This window comes from Seriola lalandi, unplaced genomic scaffold, assembly GCF_002814215.2.
Source record: "Seriola lalandi dorsalis isolate HSWRI2012SDOR001 ecotype SW California unplaced genomic scaffold, Sedor1 jcf7180002054548, whole genome shotgun sequence".
Lineage (NCBI taxonomy): Eukaryota > Metazoa > Chordata > Actinopteri > Carangiformes > Carangidae > Seriola > Seriola lalandi.
In genome coordinates, this window is record NW_019525101.1 from 700480 (window position 1) to 721635 (window position 21156).

General features: G+C 41.8%; 1 protein-coding gene across 1 annotated transcript; it reads right to left on the reverse strand.

Moving 5' to 3' along the window:
• Positions 1 to 822: 822 nt before the first annotated feature.
• LOC111661639 (homeobox protein aristaless-like 4) lies at positions 823 to 20506 on the reverse strand. Its single transcript, XM_023415273.2, has 4 exons — positions 19750 to 20506; positions 10724 to 11037; positions 4518 to 4646; positions 823 to 3898 (listed from the first exon to the last, which is right to left on the reverse strand). Exons 1-4 carry the CDS (start codon positions 20090 to 20092, stop codon positions 3578 to 3580), a joined length of 1107 nt encoding a protein of 368 aa, XP_023271041.1. The 5' UTR covers positions 20093 to 20506; the 3' UTR covers positions 823 to 3577.
• Between the last annotated feature and the right edge of the window lie 650 nt (positions 20507 to 21156).

The following is a 21156-nucleotide window of genomic DNA, read 5'->3' on the forward strand; positions in this document are numbered from 1 at the left end:
AGAAATAGTTAAACTTTCATCGAACATGCTTATTCGAAGATTGATACCATTCTCACATCTGTGTGTTAAATATAAAGCTACAGTCTGCAGCCGCTAACTTAACTTGGCTTAGCACAAAGACTGAAAACAGGGGAAACGGCTAATCTGGCTCTGTCCAAAGATAATAAAATCTGCCTACCAGCGCCTCTAAAGCTCACTGTTTAACACATTATATCTTGTTTGTTTATTCAGGTCGAAAACTGAAGTGTAAAAATGACACATTTTGGTTTCACAGGGGTTAGGTTAGAGTTACACTACTTCTTGAACAGGAGCAGCAGTACATCCTGTGCACTTTACTATATAATTTACCATATTTACTCTCTTGCTATTTGATTTGAGTGTCAAAATTTGAATTTCTTTTTAAATGATTTATATAATAGAACAAAGAAATTGTGTCCATGGCATGTACTGTTTTCTGCCAACAATCTCAGAATGAAATGCATTGCTTTTTACAGTTGTGAAAATTACATTGTGTGGCAAATTATTGATTGTATATTATGTAAGGAGTATAATGATAGGGAGTATAATATAATAATGCTTCACAAGACTGTGTGGGTGTTGTTTAATTAGATGTGATTGAAAGCAAATAACTAAATAACTGTCATTGATTTAAAAATGGCTAAATCCTGATGCGTTACGTATGTGATAACACCTTTTTCCAATTCATTGCCCAAATACACAGATTCAGAAATACCTGAACTGTTCCTACTTCCTGTAGGACTCCATCAGTTAGAGTAAGAGACTGGTTGAGGGCCTTTTTAAAGAAGAATCTATCTGAACTCATTTAACCATTGGAGATTCATTTATTTCAAAGTCACTTCAAAACCATCATCAACAGAAACAGCAAGATACTTCTGTACAAACAAATGTCCAGCACCTTAAACAGATCTCAGTGGTGCTGTTCATGGTGCTTAATGTGGACGGACTTATAAGAGACAGTTCTTGACTGTTGGCACACAAACCAAACGCATCTTGCTTTGGCAACGACACTACTGTCCCACTGGAAGTCAAAAATAAAAACAACAAACAAAAAACTTCTCCAACACTGTAAGTGCAATAACTTATTGCAAAGGCACATTATATAAAGTCACAATCAGAAGTAGAAATACTTGATTAATATAGAAAAAGCTGCTTGAAACCATAAGAAAATTAGAAAGCAATTTCAACCTCAGTAAAAGTCCAGAGCAACTCTTCAGAATAACACACAGAACATAATTTTACACTTCTTGGCAATATTACTGTAATACTTCATTGGTTTATCTCTGAATCTTTATTTGACAAATAAGCAAAAACAAATGTACAAGCAAAAGAACAATATCATTTATATTGTTCACATTCACACAATACGACATTATAACCGTGGATTTCAATCGCTTTATTTCAGTAGTATCAACATGGACGGAGCTGCAGAGGAGTGGAGCACTGAGGGAGGACCAGCGAGAAGGCAAACGCACAGTCGACTCGACAAAGTAAGAATTCAGTCACACATGTTGTCGTGCATAAATTTATTGTGACTGCGTCCTGTTTTTCTCTCGAAATCTTAATGATGTTTTTGATTTTTAGCCCTCACTTCCACCAAAATCTACATTAATTCAAACTGTTTCTTCTCAACTGAAGAGAGTCATGGCTCAATTTTAGAAGCCTTTGTCTTGTTGATCAATGCCACTTGTTTGACTACTGCCAAAACATGCTCCGTGTACAATTTATTATCAGCATGAACACCCTCTCAAAGTCATCATCGTGTTGTCACTTGACTTACTTGCTGTTATCAGGAGAGGACTTGAGCAACAATATATTTTCCCAAAGAATTTTGGATGCTAGCATGAATTATTAAATGTTTTTATCTCTACATGTAAAGACGGAAAACGTTTTAAGGAGTCGTATTGGGTTTTAGGACACTGTCATTGTGAGAAATTGTGATTTTTAAAAAAGATACTTCCTGGCATTTTATAGGGCAAATGATTAATCATCTAATCAAGAAATTAATTTGTAGATGAGTCAATACTGAAAATACTTGTTAGTAGCAGTCCTACTCTCATGTAAGAGGGTTGTAATGGGCACTCATATGTTACAGTGATCAACCAGCTATGAGGAGCAGGACCAGACTTAACTGCCATCATCCACACAGGAGAAAGAAAACGGATATGTAGCCCAGCGGGCGTCATAGAGGGATCAGCCAAAAAACTAATGAAGCCTGTCTCTAGCCTCTGCCTGCAGCCCGGCTCTGGTGACAAGCTTATTCCAGCGGGGTAACACACAGAGACACCCCTTGCAATCACTGGACATGCTCACCACATTCCTGCAGTCCAGCTCTAATGTCATCACATTACCTAAACATTACAGAATGCTCCTCAGGGTGATTAGGGCCACTGATTCAGCCCGCAGTCTCTGGCATGCGACAGATTCTGTGAGCAAGCTACGAATCCGAGAGTCATCTCTGCTGAGCCCATGTCTAAACGACGAATTGATTATTACAGCTTGTGTGCAGTATGTCCTCACCATGTACGCTGTGATGTGCCGTGGTGTTCGCAGGGCAGGACGGCTCACTTTGATGCTAATTCAGTGTGTCTATTCCTGTCGGTCGCTGATTGAAGCTGGCATGGTTAGTTGGTGTTGATGGCTGCTGCTGTGCGTTGCTGCGCCTCGTCTGCCAGTGGACGCACTGTTTCCTGTAACCTGAGGCCTGAGCCTAGCAGGGGAACCTGTGGAGGCAGCCCTGGGGGAGGAAATGACACGTTGGTTTGAAATTGCTGCCAATCGAGTGCCTGCCCTCCTCCCAGACTAACCTGGCACAGGCCATGTCTGCTCTTGCTCAATTAGACTCTGTTCACTTATTGCATTCAACCTCTGTCCTAAAGTACCCACTGCAGGGTAAGACAAAAATTAATTATTCTTTATGCTTTAATGGACAGTCTGCACTGCAAAGCGACTCTAACCACGTGGTATGCATCTGAGCTTGCTCTCATTGAGTAGCCTTGTTTTTTTAAATGGCTTTTGAAATTCAAATACTGAACTTTCACAAGAGTTTTCAAACTACAGTATGAGTGACAGGTTTTAAGTGGCAGTCGCACAAACGATGTGAGTGGGGCTGGATGGATATTATAAAAAACAATAAGCTAAAGGAAGTAAATAGTATGAATCAAGCTTAATTCTGTAAATGAAAATACTGTATGATATGGCTGGATTTGGCACTGAATTCCTGCAATCTATGAAGGTATTTTGTAAACCATGTTTATTATATTGCTTATTTTACTGAAGTCTATCACTAATGTGAACAAACCCCATATTTGAATGAGACCTGAGAGATCAAGGAATCAAGAATGAACACAACATCTGCTGATTGTCACAGTCACAGTTGTTATCTTGGTTGCTTTGGCCGCTGTAATGGCCTCTGTTATCTCCACAGTCTCTCCCTGTTCATTTGACCTGTGTTATCATTAGTGCTCTCAGGATAAGTCCCTCCTCCCCCACAGCGCTCGCTGATGACTGCTCCGGAGAAGGGGGCCCTATGGGGGCGGGGTGGAACTGGGCTGGGACATCATGTAGCCCAAGAGATGGCCGCACTGTGTTCCTTGGCCTTCATACGCAGCGCAGCTATGCTGGAGGACTTGCGGTCTGGATCAACATTGAGATCATAGCCATTGATTCCCCCGCCCATCCCGGGACCCCCGAACAGGCTGCCCATATGTGTCTGTCCCATGTGGCTGCTCCCTGGACTGGGCACACCCAGGAAGTCAGAGACGCCTCCAGGACCGTGAGGGTGAGGGGGCATGCAGGAGGGGACAGAGTCACAAGGCACAACGCAGCCCGGCACTGGTGACGCTCCGCTGCTGCTCCCGATCCACGAAGGGTTCTGGATCTGGAAGATAATATATGACAATAACAGACTTCATGATGAACCTGATCATGTATCATGGAATAACTCTGCATAGCAATATTCAAGCTGAGTCCCAAATCCATACTCCATTCTATACAGTATAGGTTCTCACTGTGATGGTGTACTGTTCTAGCAGTTAGCAGGGAAAAATATCGACATGCTTTACAACTTTACAACAGGAAACAGGATACAAACAGGATATAGTATGTGTGACATTGGATGTGAATCAAAGTGTGACTTTGGAAAGCTACTGCCAATTAAACTTCACAAAATCACATCAAAATGTTTTTCCTAAGAGTTAATACTTTTTTGTTTGTTTTCCAAGATTTTTTTGGAGCATTCTCCCCACCATCCACAATTTATTTTAATTTTTTCCATCTGTGAGCAGCTGCACCATTTCCTTTGTGCACTGCATTGTGGGATTATAGTGTCCATGGACTACAACCTCAAATATTGACCGTATTTAGTTTGCAGTCTGTCTGCTTCAAGTGCTTTGTCTCGTGTCCAGTGTGAACACATTACATAGCACTACCTACTAAAAACCCGCTTACTATGCAGCATGGATTTAGATTTGGATCTAATTTTATTTTATGTTTTTTACCTGTGCATAGTTCTCAGGCCGAGTCAGCAGAGGCAGCTCGTAAGCGGTAGAGAAGTGCGTCCGGACCTGTTGCATCTGGCCAAAACGTTCCCTCTTCCTCCACTTGGCTCTGCGATTCTGAAACCACACCTGCAGAGAAAACAGTCCATCAGAAAAAAAAAATACCTCAAAATGCAGACCTGCCACTACCAAACAAAACTCTCCTGTCAGCTTAATGTAAATAAATATCTCTCATAGCTTTCAAATCACACACAGTAGAGCCCCAAGTACTTTTTTTTTTTCACAAAATGGGGCCATCCTCTCTGTTCAGCAAGGCAGAGTAAGAAACTGAACCACATAAAATGAAGATAGTGAAGCAAATAAATTCTGCAGCACATGAAAGTCCAGGCCCAGATTTTAAGACTTGACGTGTCTTTAAAGTGCTGTCCACGCAGAGCTATTGATGTAAAAATGGTGAGTCTCCCCTGGTGCTGCACGTTTCAGCTCCTCCCTTTGATACACAGGCGTCTGCCTCCCTTCAGGCTGCCAGCGTCGACAGATCCACATCTGGGCCTGTAGCCATTCATAAATCACTCTGAGAAAGGTGTGCTCTCCCCCACATGTCAGCGGAGTGGGTTACAGTGGGGAATCCCTCTGTTTAATCCATGAAACAAAAGTTCAACTTTTGACCAAGAATATGCTTTTTTGGCTCGGCCTGTGGGCTTATTAAGTATTGTATGTAGCATATGAAGTAGGATTTTCTGGGTAATTTGTCCTCTTGAGATTGAGAGACATGCTACTTTGCAGAAAGGGTGTGTTTTCGGTACCTGCTGACAGACCAAGTGCAGGCTACATAGACCACTTCTCCCTAACTGTGGAAGGCAGAGGAAAGAGACAGAAAAAAAAAGAAAAAAAAAAAGCTTCATTTTATAGCCTGATGGAAATGCATAGGAATATTTTTTAATGAAGTCTAAGTATTAACTGTCACTGCGTTGTCCTGCAGTAATCCAGTATACTCTACATACTACTGTTATTTCTATCTACTCTGTACACACAAGTATGAACTGCATGTCTGTCCATCCTGCAAGTGAGACTCTAGCTCTTGCTGAAGTTTCAAACCTTTTTTCCACATTAAGTGTTTTTTTGCTTATCTGAATCAAGGGTCTAAGGACAGATGGTGTTGTGTGCTGTACAGACTGTAAATCTTTAATTGACTAGATTTGATGAAGGCAGATAAAAATCAGCAACAATAAACCTGCGTGTGTTAATATAACAGCTACTGGATTAGTGACTCTACCAGCTGAGAGCATGTTCATCTTTTGGAGCCGTTTCTTTTGTGACGGCAGGGCTGGTATTGTTTTTATCTTGTGAGTGTGTGTGTGTCCAGGAGACACCTACTGTAGTGGGAACTACCACAGATGAGGTTATGAAGACTTCGGCAGGTGGTTATGTGTCTGTGGACAAATTTTTTCACCACGATAGCGTATAGCAATACACTAGTTGTGTGTGCAGCTGATATTAAAATGAAGGCTGAGTTCAAAGACTATTTCAACACCTGACTGGCCTCAAAGCTTTGAAAAAGCACATACATGTCTGCACACTCCTGTTTTATATTGGTAGAGCTGAAACAACTTGTCAATCAGCAGAAAATTTATTGAAATTGTTAAACTCATTTTTTAAGGAAAAATGCCAAAGTTGACTGGTTACAGGCTCCCTCTGGTCCCAGATGTAAATATTTTCTGATTTACTCAGTCTTTTATGGAGGGAATTTGAATCCTTTTGGTGTTTGGACTGTTGCTTAGACAGAAAGAGACATTTGAGCTTGTCAACTGACGTTGTGATGGATATTTCTCACTATGACAGTTCATAGATCACATAGATTATCTGGAAAGTAATTGTCAGATTCATTGATAATGGAATAAAATAATTGTTTATTGCACCCCTAGCCAAGATCAATTTAGAGGTAATGTCAGACTTGAAGCAACATCTGATACCAGTATCATTTAATCTACCTGGTTGACTCAAATTAAGACTCGTTAATCAATAATATTACTGATCACACTTTTAGTCGTTTTTTGTTTTGTTTTTCTGCACGCCAGTGTAGCCACCTAATTTATTTCTTCTCTCCTTCCCTAACCCTGGATCAGTTTGTTCCTTAGCACAATCAGTTGTAATTTATGTTGTTCTGTTATTTTAAAGAGAATTTTCTCACATCTCCATGCAAGAGAATAGACGAGCAGAGGGTGATACTGGGAGTCTCCACATGTTTATCTGTATCTATTTGTTGGTTGTCTGAATCTTATCCTCCCAAGAGGGAAGGGGGAAACGTCTTCAAAGAGAAAAGAGAGAGCGATCCCGCTTCGACACAGGGGTTTGAACTTGGATTGTGGGTTGATTCCCAGCCCAATCAGCTTGTGGTTTTCACAGTCCCTGACATGCAATTTCCCCTCAGTCAACCTCTTCAAATCCCCCCTCACATCTGTCTCTCCCCGACCATTTCTCTCTGTCAACTTAAACACAATAGAGTTTAGTGACAAACATTAGCCATGTCACACAAAGAAGTGAAGGGCACTTAGTCACTATGTGTATGGTGTTATAACCCCATACTTTAATAAGGTGTTTTTATCAAGTGAGGTAAAACCAGCTTTAAGCCTCCTGCTGTGCTCACAAACCTGTCATTTTTCATACAAGGCAAAAAACTACTAGCGGGTTCATTTTGAAGAGAAGACCATGTATGGCCCCCTGTGGCACATGTAGCTGTCGCCTGTGTTTTTGCGAGAAGCTGACGTAAAGTCATGTCGTCTGACTCTGACATTCCTCAGGTCAGCTGGCGAGATTAGAGTACAGCTCACCCCTGCAAAGTGGTAAGGTGATATCTTTGGCTGTGGCTGAACCCCAATGTCAAGGTGAAGGGTTGTTGCCCTTTGAATTATATCATATGTTTGGAGGGGGGAGTAGAGTCTGTGTTATATTCCCCTGAGGATTTGGGGTCTATTATTGTTTAAGGGTTGTCATGTCTTTGCTTTGGTGGTTCTTTAGTTTCATGAGCTCAGAACATCACAGGTTTCCAAATATTATCCTCAACACGAGAGACTGATAAGCGTCAAACATGCTCACAGATTTAGTTTTAGTTTCTATGAAGTTATGACGCTGTTAGATAGAGGTTAATACAGCTGCAGGTTTTTGCCTCTCATGAATTACCCTTATACATTCAAGTTACAGAGCATCCGATTTTCCAAAAACTACCAACCATCTCGATGAAAACATTTTCAGTCCATTGCACATTGAAAAGGATTTTTAACCTGTTTCCTAACTTAAAACTCTTTTTCCTAATCCAGACAGAGATGGTTCCTCAATTTGTATAACGTGAACCAAATCAAAAAATGTAATTATGGGTTTTTCTTGGTCTATATTCGATTGTTATGGTAATACATGAGCGGCACAAGCTGTGACTACGGCTTATGTCTGTAAGGTTATTGTTGTACAAGTATTTCAAAACTCTACTATCCTTTTTAAAATATAAAGTTTTATCAGTTGCAGAGACGTCATCTTAATTGTGATGGATCAAGATAACTCCACTTTCCTCCTCTAGTCATCTTCATCTCTCTGTCTCGCTCCCTCCCCTCTGTTGAAGCTCAGCCTCTTCTCTTCCACTCCACCGCCCCCACCGTCAACCCCTCTCTCCATGTCTCTCTCCTCCCTCCTTCCTTTTAAGTCAGCGAGGGGAAGTGGGGATATTGGAAAGTGAGATGGGAGAATGTTCAAACTGGAGCTTGTTTTCATTTCATGTTTAATTTCCTGACGCCTAAGCCCTTGGCTTTCCGCAGCTAACCCCTCTGACCTTTCAGAGGCGTGCAGACAAGAGCAGGCATACACACACACACACACACACACACACACACACACACAGGATACACACAGAAAACACACATTTACATACTATGTTATATACAAAATTAAAAGTCAGTCACTAACAAATGCCTTCTAACGTGGACTCTCACACACTTACTGGAAACTTTTTTACAAACAATCAAACAATGTCTGAACACATATATGTCCCATGTCATGGTTTCTGGGTACTGAGTGTGTCATGTTTCACAGACGGGTTGCTCTATGTAGCTCTGCCTTTGAACGGCAGTAGGAATGAGACCCAAGCCAAATAGTTTGGCAGGGAGATCATTCAGGGAACATTATGAAGTCAGATGTGTCCTTTGCTGCTCCGTGTCTCCTATTCCCCAACTTATAAACTTCTACGTTTGTTAAACAGGAAGCCTAGCAGTGTCTTTGGACAGGCAGGATCATAATTACCTCAAATCATTTTTTATTATTTCCGAAAATGAATAATGACCCATTTTATATACTGATCGTGACGCCCAAAACTATGATATTTACCAACTGCAAACACTTACTAGTCTTGTTTATTTTATCTAGCAGACATCTGCAAGGAAGGTGGCTCAGTGCTCTTGGAGCTCAAAGTGCTTGGCGGTGATACAGTAATTGCTAAAGACGTTGACAGCAAAAGGCAGCTTACAGAGCCATTAAAGAGCTTTATTTATGCTCCAGAGCCAGCAGGCAGAGAGAGAGGAAGAGGGAGAGAGGGAGGGCAGAGTGCACAGCTCCAAAAGCAGCTTTGAAGTCCAGCCGTCTCACCTCATCTCTGTCATCCAGGACCACGGCAATTGATAGACTGCCTGAGCAGTCACTCACTCACAGCCTCCTTCTTCATAAAAAGTAGGCAGCACGGTGAAGTTCAAGTCTGAGGCTGAGAGCTAATTGTACTAAATAAAATAGTGGCAGCAGAAGTCACAGATGTGATTATGGAACACTGCAGCAGAGTTTATGAAGACATTCATCATCAAACTGAGGATGAAACCGTAGGACCTTGACATTGGCATTTTGGCAGAAAACATCTGTACTCTGGATTTTAGTAACTGTTCTTTTGGAGATGAAAAGGATTCTCCAGTCGCTTGCCAAGTTTTGTGCCCCTTGGTATTCAACAATTGGATATCCCTGGACTTTGTCTTGATGGACCTTCAGTTGAAATTGTGGGGTTTAGTCTTGATTGCCTGCATTTTTAGGGTCTGATTTTAGAGGTATGGGTCAAACCTCACAGTGACTCAACAGAGTCTGCTGTGTGCCTGTCAGATGAGTTAATTATATTCATCTGGGGAATAGATGGGTCTGTGTGAACACAACATGAATGTACTTATTTTACTGTACCACCACAAGGACCAGGCCAGGTTCTCGGTCCCTGACTATGTCTTGGACAACGCGTGGAAATTGAAACTGGCATCTCAAAGTGTTTTTTATATCCTTGCCAAATAGCTTTGATGACTTTTCCTTTTTTTTCCATGTGTTTTCCCTCCCTGCCTCCAGAGTTGTGCGGTGAAGTAGTTTGAACATGGTCGTGCTGGGGAGAAACCCTTGGCCTCTGACCCTTTTGCAGAGCCTGCAGCATGTAAGAGCTAAGTGCAGAGTATTCCCTTAGTCCCACCCATCCCACTCTGATCTAAAACTGGCAGGCAGAAAGAGAGATGGAGAACAATAGGCCTTGCTGTGTGCTGTTCCGAACAATCTTTGTCAACATGCCAGTCTTAGCTCTCCCGGCCCTCTCTCTCAGTTCCCCGAGTGATTATTAGCATGCAAACATGGACGACTGCAGTCATACAACACAGCTCGCAGCTCATAGAGGCTGTCTTCCCGAGAAGGAATGACGGCATCGTTCATTTCAGCAAGTGCCTCGAAACGACACAAAGTTTACGTTCGAGTGACAAAGCCCTCTAGTGGCTGGAGACATTTTGACGGGAGAAACACAAGGTTTCAGTCAGTGTAGCGAGGAGGTCGGGGTGGATGGATGTGTCGAAATAACATCAGACTTTAACACGGGGAAATTGCTGTTTGCTTGTTTAAAACCTACAATCAATGTTTTTATTCTTGTAAGCATGACGAGCTCCCCAACAAATTTTTTCTGTACCTTTTAACTAACCTGCCTATTTCAACCCAAGCCATGCTCTTTGGCTAAACTTTACCAAGTTGTGTTTGTGCCTAAACCTACTGTGATCTTTAACTGTTTTTGAAGGCACAGACAAATCAGATCAGTTTTCAAAACATTTCTATGTGTCGTTCTAGAGGACACAGACAAACAATGTATTTTGTCATTAAATTTGGAGGACTTGTTGAGTCATATCAGTGCAGAAAGAGTTGTGTTGTTATTCCCCCGTCCTCACCTGTACACGAGCCTCCGTCAAGTCTGTCCTCAGTGCCAGCTGCTCACGGGCATAAACATCTGGGTAGTGTGTCTTCTGGAAAACCTTCTCCAGCTCCTCTAGCTGGTAGCTGGTGAATGTGGTGCGATTGCGTCTCTTCTTGCCTTTGTTGCTCTCGGCCTCGCTTTTGTCCAGAGGGCTGGAAAGGTCAGAGCCCGGCCGCTCGCTTGGTCCCTTCACGCCGGGCTCCTTTAGGTTCAGGTAGCTGCCTTCCATCCCGGGAGGGTCAACGCTCGAGGGCAACTCAGACTCTGTCAGGCCGCTGTTGTCTTTTCCTGTATATATGAAATTAAGAAGGAGAGAGAGAGAGAAGCATGGAGGATTACGATTAATTGTATTTTGTTCTTTTAGAGGAGAAGTCCATCAAGTTTACACATGAGGCTCAGTTTCCTCATCAGGAGGCCTAATGTACTCTGTCTATCAAAACAGTTTTCTGATGTTTTCCGTGGCTCTGGAGGGACTAAAGTTTGGAAAAAATGCTTAGAATTTAACATACTGTGAAGTTTTCATTACAAACTGAAGGTGTGGGTGGGTCTAATGAAAGCTGCTGTCCAGTTGTGTTATGGGAACTGTAGGATCCAGCTAGCTCTCTAACATTAACTGCTCAAAACCTTCATAAAACATATTTGGGATTTTAAAGTTTATTAAAATTACATTTTTGGTCTCGGCCGAAGTGCACCATTCATAAAATTTTCATATTAAGCTTTAAAAAAATCAAACGATCCTTCGCAATTGTGGCTTTGCGTATAATACGAAGCATATTCCTGCTGTAATAATATTATATTCAAACAAGCTATTCTAACCAACTGTCTGACCATTTTTGAGCTGAACAAAGACGGCCACATGTTGTCAATAATAGTCCTATAAGTGTAGTTACTGATCTGTAATTGGAATATTCACCAGAGCAAAACTTTCTTTAAAAAGTGGCTGAATGAAACCACGGCGCCTCACATTCAAGACGGTGAGCGCGTCTGCTCATCATCACGTCACAACAACCCAACAAAATGACATTTACTTAAAGCTTACATCACCTCTGTAATGTTTTACTTTAAGGTTCAAAGGCCTCGTCTGCACGCGGCCCGTCTAAAAGTTGCAGAAGAAACGTGTTTTTTTCTGTTTGAAAGGTATGTCACTTCACATTGGCGTGACCTCTGACACAACCATCGCGGCCCCTCTCCCTCACATCTCTCAATCACGCCACTTGAAATCCGAGCCACGCAAAAAAAAAAAACCGCTCCGTCTCGCCGCCTTGTATGGTGGGCCTTGTGTACGGGGGCGACCGCGCTTACGCCACAGCCTTGCCCCTCAGATGTAAACAACATTGTGTTTGTCACTTTCAATTTCGAGAGCGTCCATTTTGTGACAGACCTCGCTCTGTTCCTGTCGGCGCATGCCAGCTTTTTTGTTTCCTTTTAGGAGATGAAGAAAGCTGTCCCTTCTCCTTCAATAAACAAACAGCCGTGTGAATAAATAAGCTGAAGGGCTCTGGTTGCGGGCCAGTAAGAACAGTGCGCTCTGTCAGGCTCTGTGTTTGCCTTTCCTGCGACTGGGCACGGGGAGCGCCCTGTCCCAACTGTATTGGTCCGAAACCAGCACATAATGGTCTCCTCCACATAAACAGATTTGTGCGACACCAGCATTACTTTAGTCCAACAACATTTGTCTCTGAGGTAGATCAAGTTGAGGATGATTACCTTAATATTTATGCTCTAATGTGAAGGCATTTTACTGTCACTTTGCGTTTTTCTTATGAGTGATGTCAGTAGTGGCCTCCTGTCATTCTCTGAAACCCTTTGCATTGGGTGGAAGAGAGTTGACACCTTGTGGCACTGGTGACTCTCTGGGCCAAGTGCTTTAGTGGTTAGTTCGATGACTGAATAGTTTTGGAGTGATGAAGCTAGGCGGCGGCTGTCTGCAGCATGCATGTTTGTTTTCATGGATTAGTACGCCTTTGGCTAGAGTGTCACAATGAGATGTCAATAGTCATCCCCTCAAAACTGCAGCAGCCCTCCCCAGCTCTCTGGCTCAGACCTGCCCCGACTGAGACGCTAATGGAACAACACAGCTCGCCCAGCTGGAGTTCATGACCTCATATTGCTGTGGCCCACCTGTCAGACCCTCTTACAGTCTCCACGCAGGCAGATGTTCTGACATCACCAACCCCTTGCACTGGCCTCTTACGCTCAAGCTGTACTGTGCAATATTTTCGTTCTACCCCTGGGCAGGAGCGTGGATGCAATGTTAAGAAGTAAGATAGGTCAACTCCGGGTTCCTGTTTGGCATTTGCATCTGTAAGAGAAAATGCAATTATGCCCCTGAGCAAGGCATATATCCTGTTAGGCAAAGGGTCCAGCTGGGCGCACAGATGAGGGGATGGGAAAATGGTGGGATGGTGGGTGGAATTGTTTGAGACTTTCAGCTTTATACAGAACTATATTGCCAACATTTTCTTTGGCATCTGTACTAACTGTTCTACCTTAAAGGAACAGTTTGACATTTTGGGGAAATACACTTATTTGCTTTCTTACCAAGAGTTAGATGAGAGAGTCGATGCAGCTTTAATGTCTGTACTACAGTAAATGTGAAGCTACCGCTAGCAGCCAGTTAGCTTATCTTAGCACAAAGACTGGAAACAGTTTAGACTATTTACACTGGAATCTTCACTAATTAGAACAATTCTACCTTCATCGACATCTTTTCTCTGTCTACAACTCCAAACTCATGTCTCTTTACTCTGTCACACTAACCACACTGAATCCTTTGCCACTAACATCTTCCAGTATTCCCGCATGCTGAGCTGTCTCTTCTGCACGCTGTTCTGGAGAACACTGCCATCACACACTGCTCTCTTTTGGGAGCCAAGATTCCACTGCATTGGCTCCAGTTTTTTTTGGCATTCAGAGGAATGTGTTTTTGACTGTTGGTCTCGTTTTCACTATGCATCGACGTATATGTGATCGCTTCAAATATCGCCGGCTGATCCGGCAATTTGCCAGATTACTCTGTGACAAGCTGCAGACCTCTTCAGTTAGCTGGGGTCAGATGTTTACTAGGGTCAGCAATTTAATCACCGCTGAAAACAGAGAGAAAACATCAAAGTGTAATTTAACTGGTTGTAAAGCAACAGGGCACCCTCTCAGTTTTTATGGAATGGGACGGGGAGGGTCAAGTGAAGGCAAATAAAAGAAACACTATAAATTAGTAACCTGGGGAAGGGTTAATGACCAAACACTAAATAGGGAAGGGAATGCTTTTAAACAGAGTGCTCTAAAATGTTCCCTGAAAACACTCAAAGCTGATAGCAGTCTGCCACAATGGCTCTCCACTTATCACACCTTTATATGGACCAAATAAAGTCAAATATTCCATTGGCTGTGGTCGTCAACAGGTGACTATTAATTTTGCGTTCATTGTTGGTTCTCAGACATGCTTTGGGCTGGATTATTTTTCCCGCAGCTCAGTCTAAGACCTGATGTTGACTGTTGTTTCCTCAGTGGAAGGGAGGCTCCCAGATGTTCCTGAGGAGAGATCTATGTCAGCGGCTCACGCAGGAATGCAGATTCCCTGGGAAACCGAAAAATCTTTCTGCTCAGCCTCAGCTCCTGATGAACTGACACGATCATGACCTCACTACTGTCATAATACCTTGGGCCATGGCTGTCACTGTCTCATATCAAAAGTACACAGAAATAGTTTGAGATTTTCTGTGTTTTTTTTGTTTTGTTTTTTTTACATAGTGGGAGGGAGCACACAGGTTTCTCCTTATGGGAAAAAAACTTAAAGAACATCTTAATTTTAAATAGATTTTTAAAGTATTTACAGTGAAATTAATGAGCCAAAATTAAAAGTACACGTTCAACATAATGTTGTCATATACCAACAAACAGGCAAAGCATTAACCTGTCAAGGTCAAGATGAAGTTCAGTTGTTATTGTAACCTTTTTAATACTGTAATTTGTATTTTGTATTATAAGTTTGGGTTTGGTGAAAAACATCAGGTAAATAGTGGATCTTCAGTTGACAAGGAATTGCCATTAAAAATTAATATAAACGATGAAATCAATCATCTTTAACCTCTCCTTAAAGTCCAAAATGCCTTCGACTGTCTCATTTATACAGTCTAGATCACACTGAAATCACATTTCTATGAAGTATTTCTGCCTCTTTGTGATCGTAGAGCTGCATAAAGACAGTTTGTGGTGCAGGCAGTGTCACTCGACGATTTGGGACACATTCCACCCCTGGCTTTTATTTGAAAAATATATCAAAGCAAAAAGAGCTGTGTCTCTCTGCTGAAAGCCGGTTGAGAAACAGAAAAAGAACTTCTGCCTTGCCCAGTGGTTTCCATCATTAGTCATACTGTAGTTGGCTTCCTTGAGTTTGTATTTTGTGAGTTGTCAGGCAAGAAGCTTTGATCCCGTCTTTAACCATACCATAGTACTGTGTGGCTACGTTTGCGTTATTCAAGACCTCTTACAGAGGGTTAGATGTAGCTGATAGTCCAATGATAAGAATCGAGTAAATAAAGGTAAAGACACAACGACCGGCCTGAGTAAAGGTGCAGTTAAAAACACACGCCGGCCGATTGAAGTTTCCACATCATTTCTATAGTCTGGCCTGCATGCAGATCTCAGACAGGGAGTCACCTTCCTCTGTAAGTGAGGTGTGTGACGGTGAACGCCCAAGCATGCTGGGTTAACTGCGAGAAAATCACTTGGAGCTGTGATGAGAGGAGATATTTACCCAACTCTGAGAAAAACAACACTTCGTGAAAAAACTAGTTCTCAGAGTTACATGAGTGTCTAAACTTTCTTTTCCTTTTCGTGGCAGGAAGATTGCTGCTGCATTACCTCCTGAGTCACACATTTATATGAGCCATTACATTTTAACAAGTCAGGAATTCATCCTTTCAAGCATTCCCTCATTATGCATTCTAATTTATTCTGGTTCACAGACACATGCCTGCACGATCACAGGTGTCACTCTGGCATTTGCTTATTGTTAACATCGACTCAATGTGTTAGTCATCAGCACATGCATATCCTGTGACATCACTTCCCCGAGCCTTTTAACATGTACTTAGAGTACTATATTTTGACAGGATGCTTTTAAAACGCTGCCAGGACTTTTTTTGGGGTCTTGTTTTGGTTTTCATACGCTGAGAAAAATGTTTTACATCTCACAGGATGCTTCGAAATCCCACTGAAGGGAGGAGGGGTTGTTTGAAAGTACAAAGATTGACAAAGCTGTATTTTATAAATGTATAATTGGCTTTGAATGGTTATTTTGACAAAGACAAAGATGATGAGGCACAAACAGCCTTTAGTAAGTACCAGTACTCCCACAAACACTTCCATTGTGTATCAGCAATGCAGAACCCAACCTCAGTATCAACCACAAGCCTATAAACACCATGAGTTTTCAGATTTAGCTTTAGCGCCACTTAAATTCTCCTAAATTTATAAAGAAAGTGAACTGTGATTGGCTTTGGTCGTGAAAATGCATCAAGGAATAAAAACTGAAAATCAGTTTAAAATTATGACAGGAAAAATGCATATACACAGTGCATCTCAAAGCCATAGAGTTCAGTAAAGTACGTGCACGTAAACAGTCGTTCCCACACGTGTGCAGCTTTCCCAGAAACCCTCTCATTTCTCCCAAGTCTCTCAAATCATTACCCAGTCTCAATGTCCATTTCTGACTCGTTGCTTATTTGTACAAGGTATTGTTGAGACAGGGTTATGTAAACCAGTCCCACTTTGTCAACTCAGGGACTCTCCATAGCTTTGGAGATCTGATGTTAGGGGAGTATGAATAATAACTATAGGAGCCAGTAATGCACATCTGCCTTAGATTAATGCCGACCTCTCCTGCAGTGCTGACCTGCATTCCTCAGCTCTCGATCAGCTCCAGGGGTTTTATTTCATTAATCGCCGTGTGAGCAGGTAGACGGCTCCATCCCTGTCCTCGCTGTGGGACAGTCTCACTGATTAGCATGAGCTTAAATGAACAAACCTGACAGCCTGAGGTACTACTGTGCAGAAATTTCTGCTCTTTCAGAGACAATACTGTATTTTAATGCATATGATTTTAAAAAGAAAACAGGTTGGGCCTAGGTATGATTAGCATCCACGCAAAACCTTACAAAACACTAACAGTGAAAATGAACAAGAATATCTTGAGGATAAATTTAAGAATCACTTTCAAGCTAATAAATTTAATAATCTTTTACTACAATTGAATCGTACTTTGTGGCACTGGAATAAGATAATTTTTTACAGAAATAATTTGCCAAAATTTTTGGTATTGCCCTGAATTTAAAGTGAATATTATGCAGTGTATGCCAAAAATATTTCACATTATGATACCTAATTTTAACAAAATCTGTGCAGTAGATCTACATAATCACCTCTGTTTCTCTTATCTTAATGTTAATATTAACATTCCTGCAGCTCTTTCATATCTATAAAAAGAGATGACGTAGCTGAGACATTTATAGTCCTTTTTTCGCTCTATTTTGGTGTACTCAGACACTGTAACGTCCTCAGAGTGACACAGATGCAAAATGTCACGTTGCCATGTAAACAGTGTTACATTTGTAGCTGAAGATGCCACACAGAAAACTCCCTTTGGGTACGAGAGGATTTTTGTCATCATGATGGAGATAAAGCATCAGCATTGAGCAATATATCTCCCATTGAGGACCACACATAACAGCACAAGCCTGTTGACGCCTGAGGCTTTGGCAAGACCCCAAAGTATCCTCCCCAGAGCCATGATGCCTTCATCTGGCTGCAACATTTTCAATAATAACATTGCAGAGCTCTCCTCAAGGGAGGCATGTTGCATTTAATGATGGTGTTTAAATGGCTCTGTCAATGCACTTGCCAAATCAATTCACTTCAATGCAGGGGTGCTCCAGTCCGTTGGAGGCATTGCTCTCAAACTCCTGAAAAAGTGACAGTTCAGCCTGAAATAAAGAGTGACTCCAGTTGTTTCCCAGGAAAACAGATTACTTTGCACTTTATGGATGTATTTTGGCAAAGTGTCGGACTGGCTCCTGCGCAAAAAAAAAAAAAAAAAAAAAATTGTTATACTGCAGGCCTAGTTGTAATTGGTCCCACTGAGCAGAATTAGGGCTGCTCAGTTTTATTTGTTACACCTAATACTTAAATTTGCTTACATACGATCAAGCATTCAGTGTATTTAAATGAGTTTTTGCCAGTGTTTAGTCTCTGTTTCTAAACGGTGCTAACGAGGCCACTTCCCTACGCAGATCGCAGATTAATGTGTCGTTTTAAAGGTTGTGTTGCTGAGGAAGTTGCGATCAACATGCGTCAAAGTTCAGCCATGATCAAAACAGATGTTTTCTTCTGTAACATCATGATAAACATCTGGACTGGAAATACAGGCGCCAACGGGTCTATACTCTGATGGCCAAACCAAAATATCATTTTAAATGTAGTTTTTAAAGTATGCTGTAATATACAAATATATTAATATAGTAGATTATGTCATATAAAGTTCATTATTATATTTAATGCATCCTTTTTAGGCCGTCGGGCCCTTTGACCTGTTGTCACACACTGTGGGTTGATTCCATTTCGTTTGCTCGGTAACAGGCCTTTCTCTTTTTATTTAAAGCCCTGCGTCTCATAAAAGGGACAGTAAAATGGATAGTTTTCTTTAAACGGCCTTAAGATACATCTATAGTGCAACGAATTGTCGGAAAACTCCGTAAAGTTGTAAAGCTTTCTAATTAAATGAATGATGTTTGTCAGGATGGCAAAGTAGTCCCTACAATTCTAAATCTGTTATTGAATCGACTGTTTCATTTCTGCTCCACAGGTTGTGAGATTTTGGCCTCTGGGGCTGAACTGTTGCATAAATGTATGTTGTCTAATTCATGAAGTAGCTGTGGAGTGGTAGAGTGGCGCCAGTTGTCAGTCAGTTCTTGTATTTACCATGAAAGAATCACCCGAGCTGAAAATAAAAATTGCAATGAAAATACTGGACGCCTTAAAATAATCCATCTGACTTTCTTCATCTCCACCACCTAGATCCTGGAGTTTCCGTTTGTGCTTGCGTGCGTGCGTGCGTGCGTGCGTGCGTGCGTGCGTGCGTGCGTGTGTGTGTGTGTGTGAGAGCAGACTCGGTGCCTCCGTGACCTGTGGTTGATATCTGAATATTAAAATATCAAATTGCTGACATGCCTGTATTTGTCAGTGACAGAAGGAAATTTATGTAGGAAATAGGACAAGAAAAGGCTGGAGGTGGAACTCCGTCAGATCTGTGACAGTTTCCCCAGGGGTGAAATTATAAACTCAGTGATGTGGCGGTAAAAACGGGACAATGTGTGACTTGTAGTTTGTTAAGTCATTAGATGAATACAAACATCCATTAAAAAAAAAAAAAGATTAAAAAAAAAGCCCAAAATATCTGAATCACCTGAGTCACAGCACACACGGAAATACATTAATCCAGTGCTTTAACTGTAGCTCACCTTGCAAAACTTAATACTTGAGAAATATTTTAAATGGACTCGGTTTTCCCTTTTAGAAGCGAAGGAACAATTTCATGTGTATTTATAGTGTCCATTCACATTTTATATCTGATTTTCTAAAGATTCAGGTATAAACTAAGGGACTATGGCCCCATACACAAAATGTGGGATATATTTCAGATAATGAATATTTTCTCCTGATTGCTCACAGCTGCTTGTCAGGTTAATAAGCAACAAATAATTAAATATGATTGAATGCTAGAAATACACGCACTTCTGTTTCAGTGAAAGTATAGGAGGCTGCAGCTTCCTCTCTCCTCTTCTCTGTCCTCGCGCTCAGATTTCTGACTTTCAGATGCTGTATTTGACATTACAGTGAATTTGCATCATTGCTCGCACATATCCCCTCTTGTCACGCATCTCCGTTAAACTCGGGGCCAGTGTGTTGCCTCATATATGATCACCCTCTCTCACGCGCACTCACCATAGCAGGGAATGAGCGTCCCGTTGTGTCCGCTGTCCGGGTGCAGCTTGCTGCCTTCGGGCGGAGTTTTGCAGGTCGGTCTCTGCATGAAGAGCTGATATTTGCTGAAGGTGCCCTCCTCAGCGCCATCCAATGACTGGCACTCCGACTGGAAAGGACTCCGGGACTTCTCTCCGTAAACCTGCCCTTTACCCGGAATGAACGTGGCGCTGTATTTGGTTTCAGTGGTCGGGAAAGTCCTGAACGGGTTCGCCTGGTGATCCCTACCTTGCGCAGTAGACGTGCTATAATATGAATCCATCGATGTCATATCGCAGTATGAGACGCACGTATCTGCGTTCATACTTAAAAAGTTATATTAAAAAAAATCCACACGGTTCTTCTTTCCCTCCCCTTCTCTAGACAGCAGATATTCTCCTCAAATTCTCATGCACTGACAAACACACTGACGCGCTCATGCACACACACTCTCACACTGCCGCATCTGGGACTGGTTAAAAAATGAATCAGATGTTTTCCAGAGACTGCAGACTGAACAAATGCTAAAAGCCCCCTGAAGGTTTGTCGGGGTAAAGAGAAAAATGCCTTGCTCAAACTGATGCCGCCTCAGTAGCCTTCAGTGTATCTGACACACACACACGCACACACAAACACACACACACACACATACATACACACACACACACACATACACACACACCCAGCACTCCGACCTTCAGGCTCCACATCCATCTGAAGTAGGCCCACACCGAGCTCCAGCCTGCGCTATTATGCAGCCAGTAGAAATGGGAGGTCAAGCTCAGAAGGGGAAAGCTTTTTTGGTAAACACGCGGGAGACACAACACATGACATTAATGTAATTAGAGGATGAATATAACGGCTTTGATTCCTGCTGTTGCGTGGCCGAAGACCTTTACCTCTCACTTTTTTTTTTAAAGGGCCATTCTTTACATCAACCTTCAACATTTTAAAAAGTGTTGTTTCTCTGAGCCACTTGCTTATTAATGTGTTTGTAGAAAATCAAATGTGTGTTTTTCTTTTTGACGTTCAGAAAGAGGACCTTAAAATTAAGTGTAAATAAAAGGATCAAGCCAGGAATTTAGAGGGATAACAACATAAAGTCAGCCGACGTTAAGCTTAAATATTATATAAATATTTTCTTTGTGCATTTGTTTTAGGGGCCGTTATTAAACCAAACAACCTCCACCGTTTGACCAGGACCTGATGTGAGAAGTCAGACTGTCAGTGCGGATACATCCACTTACAGTGATGGAGAATTAGAGCCCATCATCGCAAACAACTTTCAGTTTGGAAATTGGCTACTTCTTAATATTAAATTAATTATAAACCATTAAACCTCTGATGCTCATTGAAATACTTGGCTTCGTGCGCCTTGACAATTTGGTA